Genomic DNA, 24,138 nt, shown 5'->3' with positions numbered 1-24,138 from the left:
CTTATGCATGAGAGAGAAATATACTGTCTTATTTAAGCCACTGTCAGCAGAAGTTAACCCTTACTAACACAAGACCCTAACACAAGACCTGAGCTTCTCTCAGTCTAGAGAGCAAGGCCATCTCTGAAAAGAATAGTGATAAAGATAAAGTCTGCCTTCGGTACCCACTTGGAACCCCTTTCAGAATTGCCTTCTCCTCTTCACTTGATGTCCCAGGTCCCTCCTGTCCTAAAAGAAAGTGGATGGGAATTGCTAACTTATACTGTGGGATAAAGAAATGCCTGAGCCACAAAGTGAATTCCCAACAGGCACACCTGTGAGACCCAGGAAGGAAGGTATCTGGGGTCCAGGGGTTCTCCACATCTCCCTCAGGACCCAAACATGGCTCTGACTTTAACAAACATGTTGTGTGGCAAATGTGAAAGAAATGATAAAAAAATATTTTCCTAAAACTGTTTCACATGCTATCAAAATTTCTGAGGCAAAAATTAAAAAAAAACTATAGAATTGGTTTATACCATCTGTATGCTTTCCCCTTCCGTCTCTGTCTTATTTTGTTATTTTTCTTTCTTCCTCAATTTTAGAAGGATGTTCTGCTAAACCAAATTTGTCTGCCTTCAAAAATATGAATGATCCTTTAAAGAAAAATTCCTTCCTGCAGAAAGCTAGAGGCAATGTGCCAATGTGTTGTTTCACTGATAATGTGGGGGCAAAAAGCGTATGTGCGTGTGCTGGGGGATTTGCTGGTACAATGGCATGAACACTAAGCTCTAAAATCAACAGGTGATTCCGTATGAGTCTTTACAATCAACCTTATTTCAAATAAACAGCACTTGAAATTGCCATCGCTCATAAAATCTAGGGCAATGAAAAAAACTTGTCGTAAGTATGCCATTTAACTAAGCAAATGTGATTAACAAAAAATTAGAATAAAATAAGCATTAGAGTTAAATATTTATATGGCATTTCCATAATGAAAAGTGCTAAATCACTGCAAATTCATTCTCACAACATCTTTTCCAGGTTATTAAGCAATGAATATGCGTGTACCAACAATTCATTTATACAGAGACTGTATTTCCTGAATCAAAGATCAGGCACTGCAGTTTGAGAAGTATGAACATACTTGCTGGGGCCATGGGATAGTGTTTGTAAGTAATGCCATCTTAGATAATCTCGTTTACTCCATTCAGCCTGCTGCCCAGCCCTTTCTTTCTCTGGAAAAGGGGGGTACCCATCAGAAGGGTAGTCATAAAGTTTTCACCAAGAGGCTTGCTTTATGTCTGTAGATTAAAATATGCAGTTCCCCATTTTGCACAATAAAAAGGAGCTTCCTGTACCTCCTCGTCTTGGGGGCCCCACACAGGAGGAAGGAGCACCCCACTCACCCCTTTTTCTAGATGGGTGGGGGTTATCAAGGAGCCCCTTAACTTTAAGCTTCTGAGCAACTGAATTTCATTTAGCATCTTGGACTACCACTTTCCTGACTCTGTCCTCTGCATTTAGAGGAAGAAGTTAAGCATCCTCCCAGGTCCATCCTCCCATCAGCTGCCAGCGTGAAAGGCAGAGCTAATGGGAAGCCCCACATGCCTGGAGCCTTCAGAAAGGCCCTGAGATCAGGTTATTTTCAGCTTGACAGATGGATGTGCAGAAACTGGATTCACAGATGGAAAATCTGCCAAAATCAAATGCAGCAGAAGAGACAAAGGGTAGTAATACAGGCAGGTGGCACGATGCAGGCACAGGGGTGAGGCTCAGCCTGCATGTGACTGGGCTCTTGGACTAGCCCTTCTGATCTAAGTTAAAAGAAAGAAAATATTGATTATGTGCTCTAGTGCAAAAGCAGAGATATAAATTTTTTTTTATAAAGTGAAATCTTCTTAATACACAACAGAACATTTAGACCAAGGCGGTCTTGTTCTCTGTTGGATGGTCAGTCTGAACATCTATCCCAGGGACTTCACTGTTTAAATGTTTGAAATAATATTAATATTTTCAAATGATATAATGATAAATATATCCACACAAACTATAAAAGTTTGTTACATTCTTGAGTGATTTTATTGATCTTGGGAACACAAGTATCTTTGGCAATCAGTAGGAAAAATGGACTTATTCAGCACCCATTTGTTTCACTGCAAATGGTGTGGGAAGATCATTATTCTGTTAAGTGGTGGAGACTTGTATGAAGTCCACACCTTTTATAGCAAATCCCTCACTTCGCAGAAGCCACTTCCATCTGCAATATAGTTGAGAATCTAGTAGTAAAAACACTGATTTCTGTAGCCAGAAGGGATGTTAGAAAGGTCATCGTTCACATTATTTTGTACACAAATCTAAGCCAACACTGAATATCGCAGCCCACAGGAGATGGGAAATGCCACCGGAAATGCAGGGCTGGGACAGAGGGCATGGAGTGGCCACTCCTTCAGGGCTGTCTCCTCCCCAGCTCCTCCCTGCTAGACCATTTGCCCACAGGATGACGGTACCCCTGGAGGTCTATATGGGCCCTCTGTTCTGCTGAGGCCATGCTGTATTCTGGGGAAACCCCATTCATTCATGGCTCCAGCTCCCACCCACCTGCCCATGCTACTAGTTCTGTGCCTCCAACCCTGCTGTAATGTCACCTGGATAGCCTCACCTGGTCACTTCACAGGTAAATCAAACTTACCACATTCCCAAATTGAAATCACTCCCCCCAAAGTGATTTCATTTTGGGGCCTGGCAGTTCCAATCACACCCAGCTCCTACCTGGGAGTCACTCCCTACCCTTCCTTCTTCCTCTGTCCACCTCCGGATGGTCTCACCAATCTCACATCCCTTTGCCCCTCTTCTCCATGCCTGTTGCCATTACTGTGCTAAGGCTACCTGTCTTCAACCCCACATCATTGTAATGGCTGGTTTCCACCCTCAGTTTTGTCCTCTAGATTCATGCTAACAAGACCACCTCTGGCCCATAGGTACCTCTGTGCTAATTAGAAAAAGACATCTCTTCCTCAAGACATTTTACTTCTCTGATTTCATTAGAGCAACACTGTTTACTGCCATCTGCTGGAAATGCTCGAAATAAATAACAAATTGTTGAGGTCTGATGTGAATGATACTCCATTAAATGCGTGTCCTTGCGCAGTGTACAACCTACACAATGATACACGTGTCCTTGGCTGCCAAAGTGATCTTTTCAAAACTCAAATGTAACAAATGAAAATCATTAGATAAAAAAATGCTTGGTATTAAATGGGTAGACCCAATTGTCTGGAAATGGTATGTAAATGATGGGCCTCTATATTACTCAATGACTTAATGAGATGTCCTGAAATTCCACTCTTTTTAAAGACCTGTTTGTCCTGTCAATTAAAAATACATTTCAGAACACTTTGTCATCATAAAAATGATCTTAAAAATTCATTCTCAATATGTTACATTTATATTATTTCTATTGTTGATGACACAAAATTATTTTCCAGAATTTGGGGTTTGCTTTTTCAGCCCATTTTTCCTCACTTGCACTGGAGACGGGAACTGGACCAATATTTACAGATTGATAAACTGAAGTATGAGTGTGATGGCCATTCTGGGAGGCTTGAGGATGTCTCAGGACCTCCTAAGGACATTCTAGATGAGCAGTTCGGCATGCATTCGTTGCCAGATTGTGCAAACTCCTCCAACAGGTTGGGACTGGAAACACTGTGTAGCTCTAACATCACAATGATCTGCGAACGTGGGCCCTGCCAGGCAGCTGGTCCAGAGAAATCAGGCAAGGCTCTCATCCAGAGTTGCTGAAAATTTGTGCAACTTTCTTTTTGGCTAAGTAGCCCCCAGCCTTCTCTTACTGGCCATTCCTGTGGCCCAGGTTCCCCTTCAGAGGCAGTAAAGGGGAGAGACGCCCTTCAGAGACTACAGACATGAATCCAAGAGAAGTAAGCCGGCCAGAGGAAATCACCAGTCATGGCCAGTGGCTCCTAGGACATCAGCTCTCAGCGCCTGGAGTGACACTAAGCACTTATCATTCATTCTCTTACGTAGTTCCCACAATGACAGTGGGATACTAAAGTGGACATGCCCAACGGTTCTTGGCTGGTAAGTGGCAGAACCAGAATCCAGTGTTCCTAGCCGCCCTGCCCTCCTGGGCATCTTGTAGACTCCAAAACCCTTCAGGTCCCCAACTGAGCTTCTCACCCTGCCTCTTGTTTCTCTTCCATTGTTTCTTACTTCAGCTCCAGGCACCATTCTCCACACACCAGCCACAGTACTTTCCTCTCTTCCTCTTGGCCAGACTCCTTATATGAATTTTTTAATCCTCTTGGAGTAAAGCCCACATCTCCACCCCTCACCAGGTAGCTTGACTTGAAAGAGAGAAGTCGGCCCAAGGAGGAAGGGTTCATGCAGTCCTTCATGCTCCCACCCTATCCAATCCATCACTGAGCAGAGCGGACTGACCCTCAGATACCTCACAAATCTGTCCATTTCTTATCCCCACTCTGCACCCCTAGTCCTGGCCACTGTCAATTCTCAAATGTGACACTAAACAGCCCCCAGTGGTTTCCTGGACTCTGATCTTCCTGCCAACCGTTCTCCATTCAAAGCCCAAGTGATGCCCCCAAATGCCCCCTCCTCCCTTCAGTGCCTTCCCCTGGCATGTGTGTGTGTACGCACACATACAAAATGTACACATTCTCACATGGCCCTCAAGGACCCATCTGCCCCCTCATCTCCTCTCACTCCCAGTTCCCCCATTTCCCAACCTGGCCGCAGGTACACAGAACGGCCTCCAATCCGGAAGGGGCCACACACTTCCTCTAAACTTTGGGTTTTCACCCCCCTCCCAAGGTGAAGGGGATGGCTCAGCTTCATCGCCCCCAGCTCAACTCCCCATCTGGATCTAGTTGATTCCTACTAATTCCCACTCTGGCTGTCCTCAGAATCATTTGGGAGGAGTTTTAAAAAATCCTGATGCCCAGAACATACTCCAGAATTTCTGGGGATGAGATGTAAGCAGCATCAGGATTTTAAAATCAATCAACTTGAGAAAAACCAGGGTTGAAAATCAGTCCTTGCTTTATAATAGCCCCCACTGCCCCCGACGTTTCCCACAACTCCTCTAACTTCCCTCTCCAACATGCATGTCATCTTATTGTGATGTGTTCAGTGCATGTCCACCCTGCTAGAATGTAAGCCCCTGAATGCAGGACCACAGCTGTTTGTTTTCTGCTGTATCTTCAAGGCCTGGTCTAAAGGAGTAACTCAGTCAATATTTATGTGATGAATGTTGAAGGTCATTTCAAGGGTGACAGGAGGCTTTCACTCTTTCAAACTCCCTTTCCAAAACAAAATCAACTGGTGCTCCCTTCAAAAAAAAAAATCCCCTTTAACTTGTTCAGCAATGGCCTGCAATTCCACTAATAATGACTCACTTCTTTGGCTTAAAGCTCCTTGTCTCATTAAAATATAAATATAGCCCAAAATTATAACACCTCAACAGAATTAGTCATTATACTGCCCCTGAATGATTTCATCAGCTCTCAAGAGAAGGGAGATGAAAAGAGGGCCTGCTTCTTGAGTGCAGGAATGCATCAGGTATTTTATATATGTTAGCTCATTTGATAGAGTTCAGTGAGCCGGCTCTGGAAACACGTAAAGCTCAGAGAGGTTCAGGAATTAGCCCAAGATCACAGAGCTGGTAAAACTGACACAGCAGATTTAAACTGACATATACCTAAGCTGTGCTCTCTCAACTCCAGCCTGAGTTTGGAGGGGACAAAAAGTACAGAAGGGAGGGAAGGAAAGGACACAGAAGAGACAAGCCTGGGCCTCAGAAAACCCACTTCACCTTCTCCATGTGACCCAGCACTGTGCTGGCTGGGTATATGTGCGGGGGTTACCACTGGCAACGGCATGCTTCCAGGCACTCATCCTTTCCCCTGTTCCTTAACCAGCCCATCAACCAATCCTGCTGGCTTTGCCTTCAAAATGTGTCAGCACTCTGACCACTTCTCAGTGCATTCACTGTCTAGTTTCCAGCCGCGTGTGTCTCACCGACCCTCTGCAGTAATTAGCCTTCCTGCTGCCTGCTGCTTTCCCTGTGTCCACCCTTGTCCACCCTCCCTAGCCCCCAGGGCGAATAATTTCTGCCTCTGCTCAAAACCCTCCAGAGCACCATGACAGGCACTCATACCCCCGAGCCCGTTCTCCCTCAGGCCGCACATGCAGTCCAAGCCGTGCCTCAGCTTCAGCCCTCTGGCCCACTGCTGCTCCCAGAGCACTTCCAGCACCCACCCTCCTGCCCCAGTCCACATGCCCACTCCCCGGCTCCCTTCAGCTGCTGCCCTCAACGGGGCCCTCACAGAGCAGCTCTACTGATAGCTCCCCACCTCCTGGAATGCCCTCTGTCCTTTCCTGCTTTTCCTCCCTGCACTTTCACTGTCTGATGTGCCATGCGCACCTCACTTACTCACTGGCTGGTTTTCCCCTCCAGAATGCATGCTGCTTGAGGACAGGGATCCCTGGCTGTCTTGGTCTCTGTGGTACGTACAGCATCTAGAACACCTGGCGTAGAGCAGGTGTTCAATAAATGTTTGTGGACTGAATGGAAGATTCTAAGAACCAATGTGAGAAATAGGGTGACATTCTACTTCGGGAGGCACTATAAATCTTTAAAGATGTGCTGGCTCTGAGTCCAGAATGTGATGTTCAGGCTATAGTGTACGTTGCTATGGGGTTGGTAGCTCTAGACTAAGTTGAATTAGAAATCATATCAGTGGCTGAATTCTATTACCAGGAAATAGTTTAAATATTGTGTGCTCAGACATGTAGAGCTTAACAAATATTTGTTGAATGAACGAGTAGGAAAATGTAAGTTTTATCTGAACTAAAGAGTAATAGAGATGCCAGTGATCCAAAAGGTCAAACTGTTCTGTTATGCACAAAGTTTAGACTTTTGCTAACTGGAGGCATAGGCAGTACTTAATCATTTGGATCATACAAACATTATAATGGGGCAGTGCAGTGGGGCAGAAAGTGAATGGCTTCTGGCCGAAAGAGCTTGGGGAACCGCCGCTCCCTGCTTGGAGGCTGTGGGATCCCTGGGTTACTTAAGTGTCTTCCAGTCTCAGTGGGTTATAGGGACCTAGCAGTTGTTTGAAAGCTGCATTCACCTTTCTCAAAGTCTCTCCTTTCCCTCCCCAGTCAGCAGATTTTTCTATCTGACTTCTGGGTCCCACCCCAGATCCAGTGAATCAAATCATGGTGGTGGGGAGGGGTGTAGCCAAGAATCTGCATTTTACACAAGCATCCCAAAAGCCTTTAGGCCTGCTGCTGAAGGACAGGCTACAGTCTTGCTCCTCTGAGTGACCCCTGGACTAGTAGTGGTGCAACACCTAGGAGTGTATTAGAAATGCAGAGTCTCAGGCTCCACCCCCAGACCCTGTCAACAAGATTCCTGAGTGTCATACTTTGAAAAGCAGTGCTGTATCACACTTGACGGGACTGATGTTCAGAGCACTCTAGCCCCTCTCTCCAACTTTCTAAAGGATCCCCCAGAAAAACATTTAGCCCAGTAACAAGCCTTTCATCCCACAATAAGGGGAAGGCTAAAGGTATGCCTGAGGGAACCCCCAAGGGGAGCAGGTTTCCACAGGTGGATCAAGGCAAACTTTTCTTTGGGAATGTTGCCTGGTGATTGATGGGGGACCAAGAGGGCAGAACAGGATGGAGCATCTAAAGAGAAGAGAGAGATTGCTTTTGAGGGAGAACCAGGAGGGGAAGAAGGGCTTGGGAACAGAAACTGGGTCCAGCCTGCCACGCCCAGGGGTTTTCACACCACGCCCAGTGGCTGCAAGGGCTCAGCGGCTGAAGTAGACAGTTTGGGGAGGTTTCCTTTACCTAGGGCACTTCCCAAGGGATCTGAATCGGTGTCTGGGGAACGTATTAACCCTGGGCAAAGTCAGAGGTGTTGTTGCTCATGGCCAAACTGACCCCTCAAGGAACTAATCCAATTTATTTATATATTTTTTGTATATGTGTATATATATATATATATATATATATATTTTTTTTTAAAGTATTTTTGAAGTTGTGAGGTCTGTTTTCTGTTTAACTATGACATAAAAGAATAATAAAAAAGTGAAACAGAAAGTTACTCAAACATATAAAGTACACACAGCAAATAAACCTCATCTTTTAGTAGAAAAATAATTTTAGCAACCAATATGGGAAACTATTTCCCTTGTACCCATTGTACACAGAGAACCACCTCTGTGAAGAGGAGCAAGATTAGAACATTAGCGGCTTCGTGGAGCCGACTCAAGATGTTTTTGATGTTCTGGTCACTGTTGTTTATGGACAGCGAGTCCTAGTTTCAATATACCCGGAGAACAGGTGCTTCATGAAGGCCCTGAAGTAAAGTGAAGACCCCTGTTAGAAAATGAACAGCAACCCCCTCCTCCCTGTTAGTTTCTCTTCTGTGGGAACCTAGATTTTTACATACGATCTTTGCCTAAAGCAAGACACTTTTTCCAGAGCTGATCTAGAAAAAGCCACTTTACTGTGGGCTCTCTTCCTTCCCTCCTCATCCTCTGTCTTTATGCCTCTTTCCTCCCTGCAGAAATGAATTTTGGCCAAGCAGGCAAGCTGAAACCTCAGGTAGCCCTGAGACAGCCACAGGGTGAAGCGAAGCACGGGGGCAGCAGGGAGGGTGGGCTCTGGGAGGCTGTCACCTGCCCTGTGAGTTCACTACCTGCCAGGTACTCGATGACGGCTGCCATGTAGACGGGAGCACCCACGCTGATCCGGTACTTGAACGTCCCTTTCTTCAGGTAACGCATCAGTCTCCCCACTGGGAAGATGACGCCGGCCCTGGCTGATCGGGACAGCTTGGACATTTTCTTCTTCCCGCTCCGGCCCGACATCTTGCCTCAGTTTCCCTCGCAGCTTGCTGACACAGCGTCCTCCCGGCACTAACACAATCCTGAGAAGGAAAGAAGGCAGGGTGAAGAAGGGTGGTTGGCAAACATCTTGGGAAAAGTGGTGTGGCTCTGGGCAATATGTGGCACACCTGGTAGCCCGGGGAGGCAGCTGAGAGTTGGCTGCCACCCACAAGGTGCCACAGGCAGGGAGGGGGCGTGGGGTCTTGGCAGGACATCAGCAGGCTCACCCACCAACATCTCTCCACCCCATCAGCCAGTTCCATTTCAACAGGAAAGTCAAAGAAACTGGCACTAGAGAGAGATCATGGTCATATAGCCAGCAGGACAATGGCCCCCAAAGATGTCCCCTTTCTCATCCCCAGAACCTGGGGATATGTTACCTTAAATGGCAAAAGACACTTTGCAGATACGATTAAGAATTTTGAGATGGGAAAATTATCCTGGATTATTTAGGTGGGCTTAATGTAAACACAAGGGTCCTCATAACAGGGAGGCAGGAGATGAGGGCAAGTAGTCAGAGATGTGATGATGGAAGGGAATGGATTCTCTGCTTGCAGCCTCCAGAAGGAGACAGCCCTGCGGACAAGCTTGCTTTAGCCTAGATAAATTAATTTTCTGCTTCTGACCTCTGAACTGTAAAAAGTATAAAGTTGTATTATTTTAAGCCTCAACATCTTGGGGTAATTTCTTAGAGCAGCAACAAGAAAATTAATCCAGTTCCTCTTTGCCCTGATTTACTTCAGCCTCTTTTAATGCATCCTACTTAGTTAATATGACCAGGCCTATTATAATGGTTAGCTGTGGCCAACAGCTCAGAGTTAATGTGACCTCTCAGATGGAAACACTTTCCTAGATTCTCCAATAATGTAGCATTCTTAAAAAGAGACACATGCCTGAAGAGGCAGTTTTATTGACTATGTTAATGCAGAGTAACCGAACATAGCAGATTAAAAGCTATAATGCAGCCCAAGTTTCTGCTGCTTAGAATGGGTAATACAGGTTGATTTGGGGAAAAAACGGCATCACTATGAAGCAGCAACTGTGGTACAATGAATAGAGACACATGTATATAATCCATTTTTATTTCAGGAAGCTATCTTTTGTGTGAAGATAAAATAACATCATATATGGAGATTAAAGATGGCGGCATGAGAGGTGAGACGGAGAATGCCAACCAAAACCACAAATAAGATGAAAATGTAGTTAACTGATACAATTAACCTTAAAACAGCAACAAGAAAGAGAGCTAACTGACTGCCTACAGACCTTAGGAACAGAGCGGACCTCCCGAAACAGGGTAACATACAAAGGCCTTGATCCGGCGGGACCCGAGCCCTTCCCCCACCTCAGCTCAGTGGCAGGAGGAAGAGAAACGGAGCAGGGGAGGGGGTGGAGGCCTGGGACTGCGGAACTCCCTGCCCTGGAGACCTGCTTTGCGAGCAGAAACCTACGCTGTGTGGTGCTCTGGACGTTAGGGAGCTCAGACAGGCGGAGTGCTTGAGAGACTGACATTCCGGCCGTTTGTGGAGGACGGGATCCTCGTCCAGCCGCTCTGTGATGGAGGAAAGGCAGGCGGTCTGAGAGGCTTCCGAGCAGCAGCGAGAGGACTGCTGAAGGGGCGGGGCTTACACGGAGCTTGGTGCGCGGGGGAGGGGAGAGCTGGACAAGGCTGGCTGAGCGAGCTCTGCCAGGCAGATTGGGAACTTTGAGGCGCTTCAGGCGCTCCATCCCCCTGGCTGGCTGCTCAGCCCCGAGGCCCCCACTGTGACATGCAGCCTGCGGAGCCTTCCTCCTGCCCTGCCAGCACCAGTTCACAAACGGTTCACAAACCGGCTGTCACTGCGCTGCCATCAGGCCAGCCAGAGGAAGGCCCCACCTACAACACCTAGAGCCAAAAAGCACAGAGGATAACACCTGTGTGCTTGGCCCACTGGCCCTGACACTGGAGACAGGCGCCGCAGACGGGAATCAGGAAACAGATCTTTCCTCCCCCCAGGCACCAGCTCTGCTCCCCTGCGTCCCCCAACCTCACTCTATGGCCTGAGCAACACCCGAGCTTGGAGCTTCTGGGCATTAGTGGGCACCACACAGAAATATGAAACGTCAAAAAAACATGGTTCAGACCAAAATCTCACAAACCCCAGAAAAATGACCAAATGAATCTGAACTCACCAATCTGCCTGAAAGAGAGTTCAAAATAAAAATCATAAACATGGTTATGGAGGTACAAAAAAATATTCAAAAACTCAGGAACAAATTTAAGTCGGAGATTCAATAATTAAGAAATTCCATATCTGAAATGAAACATACAATGAAGGGATTTAAAAGCAGATTAGATGTAGTAGAAGAGACAGTAAATAGAATAGAAATTAGAGAAGAGGAATACAAAGAAGCTGAGGCACAGAGAGAAAAAAGAATCTCTAAGAATGAAAGAATATTGAGAGAACTATGTGACCAATCCAAACGGAACAATATTCACGTAATAGGGGTCCCAGAAGAAGAGAGAGAAAAAGGGATATAAAGTGTCATTGAGGAGGTAATTGCTGAAAACTTCCCCAATCTGGGGAAGGAGATAGTCTCTCAGGCCATGGAGATCCACAGATCTCCCAACACAAGGGACCCAAGGAAGACAACATCAAGACATATAATTAAAATGTCAAAGATAAAGGATAAAGGCAGACTTTTAAAAGCAGCCAGAGAGAGAAAAAAGATCACATACAAAGGAAAACCCATCAGGCTATCATCAGATTTCTCAGCAGAAACCTTACAGGACAGAAGGGAGTGGCATGATATATTTAATGCAATGAAGCAGGAGGGCCTTGAACCAAGAATACTCTACCCAGCAAGGTTATTTAAATTTGAAGGAGGGAGTAAACAATTTTCAGATAAGAAAAAGTTGAGAGAATTTATCTACCACAAACCACCGTCACGGTGCATTTTGGAAGGCCTACTATAGATGGAAGTATTCCTAAGGCTAAATAGATGTCACCCAAGGGATACACAGAGTACAGAGTATGATTCATAACATACAAAGAATGGAAGAGGAAGAAAAAGGAGGAAAAAAAAAAAGAACCTTTAGGTTGTGTTTGCAATAGCACATTAAGTGAGTTAAATTAGACTGTTAGATAGTAAGGGAACTACCCTTGAACCTTTGGTAACCACGAATCTAAAGCCCGCAAAGGAAATAAGTACATACCTATTGATAATCACCCTAAATGTAAATGGTCTGAATGCACCAATCAAAAGACATAGAGTCACTGAGTGGATTAAAAAACAAGACCCGTCTATATGCTGCCTACAAGAAACTCACTTCAAACCCAAAGACATATACAGACTGAAAGTCAAGGGATGGAAAAAGATATTTCATGCAACTAACAGGGAGAAAAAAGCAGGAGTTGCAGTACTTGTATCAGACACAACAGACTTAAAACAAAGAAAATAATAAGAGACAAAGAAGGACATTACATAATGATAAAGGGGTCAGTCCAACAAGAGGATATAACTATTATAAATATCTATGCACCCAACACAGGCTCACCTACATATGTGAAACAAATACTAACAGAATTAAAGGGGGAAATAGAATGCAATACATTCATCTTAGGAGACTTCAACACACCACTCACTCCAAAGGACAGATCAACCAGACAGAAAATAAGAGACAGAGGCACTGAACAACATATTAGAACAGATGGACCTAACAGATATCTACAGAGCACTCCATCCAAAAGCAACAGGATACACATTCTTCTCAAGTGCACACGGAACAGTTTCAAGAATAGATCATATACTAGGCCACAAAAAGAACCTCAGTAAATTAAAAAAGATTGAAATTGTACCAACAAGCTTCTCAGATCACAGAGGTATGAAACTAGAAATAAATTACACAAAGAAAATGAAAAAGCCCACAAACACATGGAGGCTTAATAACATGCTCCTAAATAATCAATGGATCAATGACCAAATAAAAACAGAGATCAAGCAATATATGGAGACATATGACAACAATAATTCAACAACACAAAATCTGTGGGATGCAGCGAAGGCCATGCTAACAGGGAAATATACTGCAATACAGGCCTACCTCAGGAAAGAAGAACTATCCCAAATGAACAGTCTAAACTCACAATTAATGAAACTAGAAAAGGAAGAACAAATGAGGCCCAAAGTCAGTAGAAGGAGGGACATAATAAAGATTAAAGCAGAAATAAATAATATTGAGAAGAATTAAACAATTGAAAGAATCAATGAAAGCAGGAGCTGGTTCTTCAAGAAAATAAACAAAAGAGATAAACCCCTAGCCAGACTTATCAAGAAAAAAAGAGAGTCTACACACATAAACTGAATCAGAAATGAGAAAGGAAAAATCACTACTGACACCACAGAAATACAAAGAAGTATTAGAGAACACTATGAAAAATTATATGGTAATAAACTGGATAATCTAGATGTAATGGACAACTTTCTAGAAAAATACAACCTTCCAAGGCTGACCCAGGAAGAAACAGAAAATCTGAATAGACCAATTACCAGCAAAGAAATTGAATTGATGATCAAAAAACTACCTCAGAACAAAACCCCTGTACCAGATGGTTTCACTGCTGAATTTTATCAAACATTTAGTGAAGACCTAATAACCATCCTCCTTAAAGTTTTCCAAAATGTAGAAGAGGAGGGAATACTCCCAAACTCATTCTACAAGGCCAACATCACTCTGATACCAAAAGCAGGCAAAGACACCACAAAAAAAGAAAATTACAGACCAGTATCCCTGATGAACACAGATGTGAAAATACTCAACAGAATATTACCAAACCGAATTCAAAAATACATCAAAAAGATCATCCATCATGATCAAGTGTGATTCATCCCAGGGATGCAAGGACAGTACAGCATTCAAAAATCCATCAACATCATCCACCACATCAATAAAAAGGACAAAAACCACATGATCATCTCCATAGATGCTGAAAAAGCATTTGACAAAATTCAATATCCATTTATGGTAAAAACTCTCAACAAAATGGGTATAGAGGGCAAGTACCTCAACATAATAAAGGCCATATATAACAAACCCACAGCCAACATTATACTTAACAGCGAGAAGCTGAAAGCTTTTCCTTTAAGATTGGGAACAAGACAAGGATGCCCACTCTCCCCACTTTTATTCAACATAGTACTGGAGGTCCTTGCCATGGCAATCTGAAAACACAAAGAAATAAAAGGCATCCAGATTGGCAAGGAAGAAGTTAAACTGTCCTTGTTTGCAGATGTCATAATATTGTACATTAAAAACCCTTAAGAATCCCCTCCAAAACTACTAAGTCTAATATCTGAATTCAGCAAAGTTGCGGGATACAAAATTAATACAAAGAAATCTGTTGCATTCCTATACACTAACGATGAACTAGCAGAAAGAGAAATCAGGAAAACAATTCCATTCACAATTGCATCAAAAAGAATAAAATACCTAGGAATAAACCTAACCAAGGAAGTGAAAGACCTTCCTCCTTTAAGTTTTCCAAACTTTAACTATGGACTAGAGCAAACAGTTCTAAAATTTATATGGAAAGACAAAAGACCCCAAATAGCCAAAGCAAACCTGAGAAGAAAGAAAAAAGCAGGGAAATTACACTGCCTGACTTCAAGCTCTACTACAAAGTCACAGTAATCAAGACAACTTGGTACTGGCACAAGAACAGACCCATAAACCAGTGGAACAGAATAGAGAGTCCAGATATAAACCCAAGCATATATGGTCAATTAATATATATGATAAAGGAGCCTCGGATATACAATGGGGAAATTACAGTCTCTTCAACAGATGGTGCTGGCAAAACTGGACAGCTACATGTAAGAGAATGAAATTGGATCATTGTCTAACCCCATACACAAAAGTAAACTCAAAATGGATCAAAGACCTGAATGTAAGTCATGAAACCATAAAACTCTTAGAAAAAAATATAGGCAAAAATCTCTTGGACATAAACATGAGCAACTTCTTCATGAACATATCTCCCTGGGCAACGGAAGCAAAAGCAAAAATGAACAAGTGGGACTATATCAAACTAAAAAGCTTCTGTACAGCAAAGGATACCATCAGTAGAACAAAAAGACATCCTACAGTATGGGAGAATATATTCATAAATGACATATCTGACAAGGGGTTGATATTCAAATTATATAAAGAGCTCAGACACCTCATCAAACAAAAAGCAAACAAGCAATTAAAAAATGGGCAGAGTTGCTGAACAGACAGACACTTCTCCAAAGAAGAAATTCAGATGGCCAACAGGCACATGAAAAGATGCTCCACATTGCTAATCATCAGAGAAATGAAAATTAAAACCACAATGAGATATCACCTCACACCAGTTAGGATGGCCAACATCCAAAAGACAAACAACAACAAATGTTGGCGAGAATGTGGAGAAAGGGGAACCCTCCTACACTGCTGGTGGGAATGTAAATTAGTTCAACCATTGTGGAAAGCAGTATGGAGGTTCCTCAAAAAGCTCAAAATAGAAATACCATTTGACCCAGGAATTCCACTCCTAGGAATTTACCCTAAGAATGCAGCAGCCCAGTTTGAAAAAGACAGATGCACCCCTATGTTTATCGCAGCACTATTTACAATAGCCAAGACATGGAAGCAACCTAAGTGTCCATCAGTAGATGAATGGATAAAGAAGATGTGGTACATATACACAATGGAATATTATTCAGCCATAAGAAGAAAACAAATCCTACCATTTGCAACAACATGGATGGAGCTAGAGGGTATTATGCTCAGTGAAATAAGCCAGGTGGAGAAAGACAAGGATCAAATGATTTCACTCATCTGTGGAGTATAACAACAAAGAAAAAACTGAAGGAACAAAACAGCAGCAGACTCACAGAACCCAAGAATGGACTAACAGTTACCAAAGGGAAAGGGACTGGGGAGGATGGGTGGGAAGGGAGGGATAAGGGGGAAAAGGGGCATCATGATTAGCACACATAATGTAGCTGGGGGCAGGGGGGACATGGGAAAGGCAGTATATACAGAGAAGACAAGTAATGATTCTATAGCATTTTACTATGCTTGTGGACAGTGACTGTAATGGGGTATGTTGGGGGGGACTTGATAATAGGGGGAGTCTAGTAACCATAATGTTCAAGTAATTGTACATTAATGATATAAAAAAATATCATATACTTCTGAAAGTCTTTGTAAGGCTAAAACTAGTTTAGAGAATTGTATCAGAGCTCAACTTGTTGGTTGAGGGATTATGGTGACCAAAAACTGGGATACAATCCAGATTAAGTAAAAGCAAAATACAAAGGACAAGTTAGCAGGACCAAAGAAAAGGAAACAGAAAATTCTGGAAATGTACTAATGAATCAAAGCTCTCTGCTCCAAGGGCAATGCCATTCTCGGTGGCCATTTCATTTGGGGATGGAAAGTGAGAAAGTCAAAAACAAACTGACATTGGTTCTATCTGTTGAGGCAGCTGTCTCCAGTTCTGGCTCGGCCAGTTTACCAACAGCCAAGATGGCAAAGAAAAGGCCTAAGAAAGTGACTGGAAATATGATGGAAGAAAGTGAATGCAGGGTTAATACGACAGATCCAAAACTGGGATATATTTAATCTGGGTAGAGGAATGAACAGAGTTCAATTTTCTAAAGTATCTGATTACTTAGTTATGACTGAGTTTTATATAAAAACTAAGAAATTAGCAATAAACCCCATTCTCAACACCCTTCTATCCCTGAGATGAATGATGTGAGTTTGAGGCATTTTATTACATACTTCACGTACATTATTTTAAAGTGCTCATACATACTTACTATGCTCCAATTTTATGTTTTGTTTGCCACTAAAAGATGTAGGTATTCATCAGAGTTAAGTACAGGCAAAGATGAGCAAATAGCCTAAGAATATTTTTCTTTCACAGTAAGGCACAAGAATAAAACAATAACACCATTTTTAGAACTTGCACATTTTCCGTGCTTCTGATGTCGGAGGCTGCTGACTCTAATACATCCACTCACAGATGTCCTGTCTGAAGAAGCATGCAACTGCATGTTAGGATTATAACCATCCAAGTTAAGGAAATGTAGGTAAGGCATTGGTAAATGTCTGGAGAACCGGCAGTTTGTCATCACTGTCCCACGGGACAGGGGACACATGCAGTGTGAGAAGGTTCCCACCCTCAGAGACCTACACCACGCATGTTCGCTAGCTGGTGGTAGTATTCAGAGTGGAGGTGGCTCCTAGTATCGTGGAAAGAGCTAGGCCAGGAGCAGGAGGCCCTGGGCGTGGTCCCATTTCTACATAACTAGCTATGTGAGCTCTGTGTTTCATTGGAGTGAGCCTGTAAAATAGGGAGGTAACAAACTGATCCTGAAGGTCCTTCTGGTGTTAAACATTTCAATTTTTTGTGAAATGCACTTTCAAATGGTTCTGGAAAGAAGCTTAGTCCCTTTAGGAAATGAGTTCTAAAGAGTTAAGAGCCTGTGCCAGTTCATGAAGATGTATTAGTATTGGTGACTCCACTAAGCCAATTATGTGCTTTTTTCAGTTACTGGCGAGTGGGGGAAGAGGAAGGATTGGTAGGTCTGGTTGCCAAGGAAACCACCCAAAAGCCCACCCAGGGTGGACAATGCCCTGTGGATGAAGTGCAAGCTGGATGGTCATGAACTCCCTTGCCAACAGAGAGAAGGCTGCATGGAGCACAAATGCCACAAGGGCAGGATCCCTTTATCTACCCCAAACCCCCACCACATTTTTCTCAAATGAAAATAGCCAGAGAATGAGTAGGTATGCATGATAAAGCCACTCAGGGACTTGCCCAATGTCAGCCAAAGGAGTCACAAATTTCCCCCAAAATTGGCAATCAGGACTGGCAGGAGAAGAAAACAGGTGACTTTAGGGAACTGATGCCTAAAACACTCTTGAGGATAAAATAGCCAAGTAAGGAAGACCAGGGTTAGATTAAATGAAGAAACAGCCCAGCTGAATATTGTATAATGTAGGGATCATCTAACAGCATTTTTGTGATGACTTTCTTTCTCTGGTTTCCAGACTTTCCTTTAAGTTTAGGGCTTCAGACAGAGCTGGGGATGCAGCTTCATTTGAAATCTAAGTGTGAGACTGACCATCGTATGTGCTTTAATGGGGCTGGACAGTTATTTGTGCCCGGAGAACCCATTTTTCAGGCACTGTGCTGAGTTTAAGCAGGCGGGCACCTAGTTTCTGGGTTCCAAGGCCTGGTAGGCCCCTGTACATTCTAAGAATCAGAGCATACCCAGGACCCCTTAGAGAAGCGGGGAGAAGGCTGAAGGGAGCTGACATGTCATGCCTTCCAGAACCCACATTGGGCAGGAAGTGCTGTGCCTCCTGGGACCACTCCAGAGAAGACCCTTCTTTCTAAAGACCAGCCCTGACTCCAGCCTTGCTGGCCTTTGCCTGGAGTTGTGAGAAATAATAACCCCTAACTTTCTTCTTTTCCAGGCCACCCCTTCCCCTGATTCTATCCAGGAATTAAAATCAGGAATTAAAAACTTGAACAGGTGTTCGTCTACTTCCTGTGAATCTGAAACTCTGCATAGGGCCTCTCATCTAAAGAGCAAAGAACTATTGCAATGTGAAATGTTTCCATGAGACTAATACTTACATGTTTACATTTATTTACCTTCTGCTCTAAACAAATTTTGCTCTAATTAGGCAAAACTTACGGACATTAGTACATTGTTTGTTTACATGTTTGAAGAAAAAATATGGCTGAATGAAGCTCTTCAAGTGGTTATAGGCATATGTGGGCGTCCTCTGGAGGCCATGTGGCCATACTCAGGTGGGCCATCCTCCAGGCCCTTCTCGGCTATTCAAGAGAACTGGGAACCAGGCCAGACACCTGGATCTGCAGTATACCTGTCCCTTCATATCCGAGAGACCCAAAAAAGCCAACATATAAAGTCTTTTAAGTCAATGGGGCAGTTTTAATAAGCATGGTAATAGCGGGCTACAGGAAAATAAAACTCAAAACTCAGGGAAGAGGGGAGAATGCAGGGCTGCTTTCTTGCGTCCTTTTACCTCCCAGAGGACAGCAGTTGCAAGAACAAAACTGATTTTGCATGTGCTGGGGAAAAGGGCATATTCGGACTATGTTGTTTTATGATTTCTTCTATGATGGGGTTTCAAGCCCATAAGGACACCGGTGAGCTAGATTTTACAGATATCACAAGGGTAAATATTAAATTGCAGCAATGACTTAGATAAAGGCAATACATTTACACCAGCCCACTACTGTATTTCATTGATTTTATGTTGCTTTTTACAAATTCTTTTTTTACATTTTACTATCTGTAGAATCAGTATGCATCTTGCAATCTATGACATCATAGATTCAGTGATAGACAATATTTATGGTGTACTTATTATTGAACAAGAAACTACATTAGATGTGAAATATACATGGTCTTTGATCTCAAATATTTTCCAATGAAGTTGCAAGATAAACCATAATAATAAAGTTTCAAATAGATGCTGGGGACATGGTTCCCAAACTGTGCACTAAGGCACCCTGGGTCACGGCAGCAAATGTTTACACGTTCCAGGGCAATACAGTGATATTCAGTCTCTGTTGGATCCCACAACTACTGGCTCACAGTGGTTCTACCAGTGATTCACTGTAGATTGCACTGGCTTCCTTTTTTGATGATGCATCTCTGCAAAGCTGAGTTTTGGCTGTTGCTGTGATTAAAAGCAAGTTTCTGGTAAAAAAAAATCAATGTGGAACAGCAAATGACAGTGGTGGTATTCAATCTGATTCTAAGGTTTGGGAAGTTGTGCGGTGCCCACCAGGTGCACACATCCTATTTGTAATTCAGTGTGGTTATTTAAGAATGAGATAAAAATATTCTTTTTTTATTCTAATTCATGCATTTATATATTTTTCAAACATTGTTAGGACATAAATACTTATTAAGTTGTTTGGACCTAAACACTTAATAATGGAACTGATGGGCATTTCTTTTGGCCTAGGGGCTCTGAGAAAAAAATAAGACACTAAGTTCTCTGTGAACTGAGAAAGTTTGGGAACTTCTCTGTGAACTGAGAAAGTTTGGGAACTTCTGTTAGGACTCTTCACCAACAGGCTGAAACACAGAATTGTGACTTCCTCAAGGTCACTTTAAAGCAAGGAAAACAAGAAAGTTAAAGAAATTTTATTTAAAATTTTGAGTTTACTTTTAAACCTAAGTAGTACTTGCACATAGTAAAATAAAGCACACAGGTAAAGAAATGCATAAATGAAAAGCAACAGTCGCCCACTCTGCTCTTTTTACCCCAATGTCACTTCCAGAGGCATTCCAGATAACCAATGTTAATCTTAGTTCTGCTGGTTACCTTCACAACTAATGTTTATACCTCTACTTCTCCATTTATTTTCACTTTTAGACAGTCTCTATCAATGCCTATTTAAGAAGGACGAGAACTCACCCTTCTCTCCCCCTTTCCAATTATTGACATTATATTTTCATTTTTCTCTCTTCCACTGATTACCTTGGAAACTCTAAGTAACACAATTCAATCTCTATTTCTGACTCCAACTTTAAGTGTTACCTTTTGCGTCACTGTGAGGTAAGATGAGGATTAGCCTGTCCTGGTCCACTCCTCTCTGCTAACCTCTCTATTTCTACCTCTGTCTTCCATACTTTCCATGGTCCCAATTTGTAACATTTCTATTTTGCTCTGTAATCACAAATGAAATTGTCCTTTTCTCTCTGGTTTGTTTTGAAAGCAGAGAGCCCATCAGCAGCATTTATATGATGAAGACTTTGGAAATATTGTTCCCTGTAGGACTGAGTGGGGTGCTAGCCTCATAGTTCCTTCTCTGAGGTCCAAACCCAGGACCAGGGTCTTACTATCAAGAAATGGCTTCTCTCTGTTCTGAAAAATATGTTGTTCAAAATCATTCCACATTTCACTTGGCTTCACATTTGGAGCATATCTTTCTTGTATAGCTTCCCTCCAATCCCAAAGTTACTAACTACAGTCAAATTTTGTTAGGTGCAGTAGTTCTGTTCATAAAGAAACCAGGAACACTGGGTTAGTGACCAGTGAACTATGTACTGCTCCTAGGGAAACCAGGAGTAGGCTGATACGAGCCACTGGTCATGTTTTTATTGACACATCAGTTCATAACCTTGTTTTATGTGTGTTTCAGTTTAAAAACACCTTATTTAATAAGTACTGTTGATTCATTAACATTGAACTCACAGCAAATAGCACTACAACTTAGCCCTGAATGAACCCTAACATGAATTTTCTCCAGCAGGCACATTGCAACCTTCTTGTGCTTAGGAACACCAGACTGTGCCTCAGGACTAGGCTCGGGGGCCATTTTAAATAGTGCAATCCCCAATAGAAAGCATAAGAATATGAAAACTGTGGCACTAAACAGAACATGAAAAGGACACCAGTTTACAGTGTGAGAGATGAAACAAGAAGGCAGAGCATGGAGTTTTCTTGACCTTAGATGGGAAGTATATGATGGATGGCTCAAATTTTTTGCTGCTCTTTGTGTGTCCTTGAATGATTGAAAAAGTGCATGAGTACTGATTTTGGGGTTACAAATAAATTTTAGTGAATAGGTGAATTTGCAAATACGGAATCCATGAATAATGAGGACCAACTGTACTTTCCTTTGTTCTTGTTGACAGAAAAGAAAGAGAAATGTGCCTTTACCATATCCTAAAAACCACCCAGCCTCTCAATCATACTGTTCTTTGCAGGGGCCACTTTCTTCCCAGAGACATTTATCCTGAAGCCCTATGACCTCAGGCTCCAGTTTGAAATGATGGTTTTGCCCAGCAGTCATCCTGGGACTGTCTTCCTGGCTCATCCCTGATCCCACAACTTCCTCTTTCTTGGCTTTCTCCCTGTTTTCTTGTTTCTGTCTCATGGAGCTCTTCGGAGACAGTACAATGAAGTAAATTTTCTTTTCTTACACAAATCTAATTGTCTTTATTGAATGATCTTTGGATTATCATTTGGTGGGGTACATAATTTTTAGCAACAAGATCATTTTGCTTCAACATTTTGAAGCCATTGATCCATCATTTTTAGCATCCACTGTCAAAGATAAGTTTGGCACCCCCCACCCAAGCTTTTAGATTTTCTCTTTATGTTGTAAAATCTCACAAGGATGTGTTCAGGTATGCATCCTCCCCCACCCCATTCATCCTGCTTAGCACTTGGCAATAAGCCCATTCAATCAGAAGACTCATTTGTTTTATATCTGGGAATTTTCTGTTATGTATTTGGTTATTTTCTCCCATCTCTATTTCTCCCACTTCTCCCTTTTCTTGTCTCTTACTGGGATGCCTGTAAACCAGGTGTTGGACCTCCTGGATTGCCGCTCCAAGTCTCTTGTCCTTTTCCTTCTATTTTTTCACTCCCTTTAATATCCAAGTTTGGTAATCCTATTTGTAATTTCTAAGAACCCTTTTTGGTTTTTTGACTGTTCCTTTTTCATAGCATCCTGTTCTTTCATGAATGCACCATATCTTCAAATCTCTCTGAAACTAGTTAGGACGTGTTTATGTCAACTTCTGTTCTGTAATTATATCCAGTCAGTTGTCCTAGGTTTCTATTTTAATCTTTCTCTTTTATGTTGGCTTTCCTTAAATGTCTGGTGATCTCTGTTCATGCATTCATATTTAAGAATGAAAGGCTAAGTTGATTATTATAAGCAGATAGAAAAGCTTTCCTCATTTATTGTTTGGTAGGCATGGTTCCTGTCTGGGAACTCTGGGTTCATATGCAGGGTATGTAAATTAGCAGGCTTGCCCTTAGAGTGCCCACTTAGGAACTGAGAGCCCACAATGCTAGAGTTGGGGAGCTTTACTTTGTGGAGCTTTATCCATCCTAGAAATTCTAGACCTGCCCAGTAGTTGTTCAATTTCTTTAGAGATAAAAACCTGTTTTAGTGTTTTTTTTGGGGGTGGTGGTGGAGGGAGTAAATGCCAGATTTCCAGAGATTTCCAGAAACTGGACTAGGTGTAGGGGAGCGAGGAGAGAGGCCAGTTCACGCAGCTGTTCTGGAAACAGATTTTCAATGATTGCCCCTTTCTAATCCTACCCACCTTCTGTACAGCAACCTCTTGCTTTCACTCTTAGTTGTGGTTTTCCCTGTGATGTTGTCCACATGGTCCTGTGCACTTTCAGTGTTTCAGAAATTTGCTGCAATCTGCCATCTGCTGATGACCAACACCAACCCCTGCTCCTTTGTTAAGTGTTTACTTTCTTAGAAATTCTTTACCATTATTCTTGTGGGCTCTCTATAGCGAAGGAAAGCACATGTGCCCAGGCGATCATTTTGAACTGGAAACTGAAAGTGTTATTTAATTTAGCATTTTAACAAACATCATTTGGAAATTAGCCTAGAAATGAGTGTGTTGGTAAGGAGAAAAAGCTCAACTGTTTTATAACTGAGTAATAATGTCATATTGAAAAATTTAGATCACTTACATCACCAGGTGAGTCATTAGAAACTAACTGGTCTTGAGATAATTGAAGAATATAAAATTTTACATTAAGTGATTATATAAGACTCATTAATATAATAGAATCAAATTCAGTTTGTCTATATTTGTCTGATGATAGTATATGGAATTCCTATAAACAGTATTTAGAATTATACTGTAATTCCAGAAGGGAAGAGAACAAAGAAAGGAAAAATCCTAAGCATTTGCACTTTTTGAATGAATTCCTTTTCGTGGAGAACAAATTTTACTTAATACACTGACTGCCTTCATGAAAAGACACAATAGTCTGATTTCTTTAAACCAGTATTTTCTTTTAATTTAAGTAAGTTCTTTCTCAAGCATAAGGAGCTGATAAAGAGTAACTGATTTTTTATGCTTCAAACAACTTCTTGAAATTTTTTTGATATGGAAGCTGGCGAGGAACATGACAAACTCTACTGAATCAGCAAGATGGTGTTATAAACCACCAGATATCTTGATTTAAATGACCATTTTTCTGCAGTTAAGCTTCTGCAAAGCAGCTTCTGAGAAGAGAGGGCAGTCAGTCACTTGGGACTGTGGGCAAAAACCACAGGCCAGCGTGTCACAGGTGAGGTTTGGTTGGGCCAATAAACCAGCCTGATAAAGGACCTGGGATTTTAAGACAGCTTATTTTAAAGCACTCTTTTGAGATCATTTTCTT

General features: G+C 42.4%; 1 protein-coding gene across 1 annotated transcript in view; it reads right to left on the bottom strand.

Moving 5' to 3' along the window:
• Positions 1 to 24,138, bottom strand: part of LOC118933860 (core histone macro-H2A.2) — a 49,102-nt gene that overhangs the window by 16,246 nt on the left and 8,718 nt on the right. Inside the window, exon 2 of the mRNA XM_036928777.2 lies at positions 8,735 to 8,965. Coding sequence (XP_036784672.1) covers positions 8,735 to 8,906 — 172 coding nt within the window. The 5' untranslated portion in view covers positions 8,907 to 8,965. The remainder of the gene's footprint in view (positions 1 to 8,734; positions 8,966 to 24,138) is intronic.

The sequence above is a fragment of the Manis pentadactyla genome, chromosome 8 (genome assembly GCF_030020395.1).
Source record: "Manis pentadactyla isolate mManPen7 chromosome 8, mManPen7.hap1, whole genome shotgun sequence".
Classification (NCBI taxonomy): Eukaryota; Metazoa; Chordata; class Mammalia; order Pholidota; family Manidae; genus Manis; species Manis pentadactyla.
Note: the sequence above shows the minus strand (reverse complement) of the source record. Positions and strands in the feature narration are given on the sequence as shown.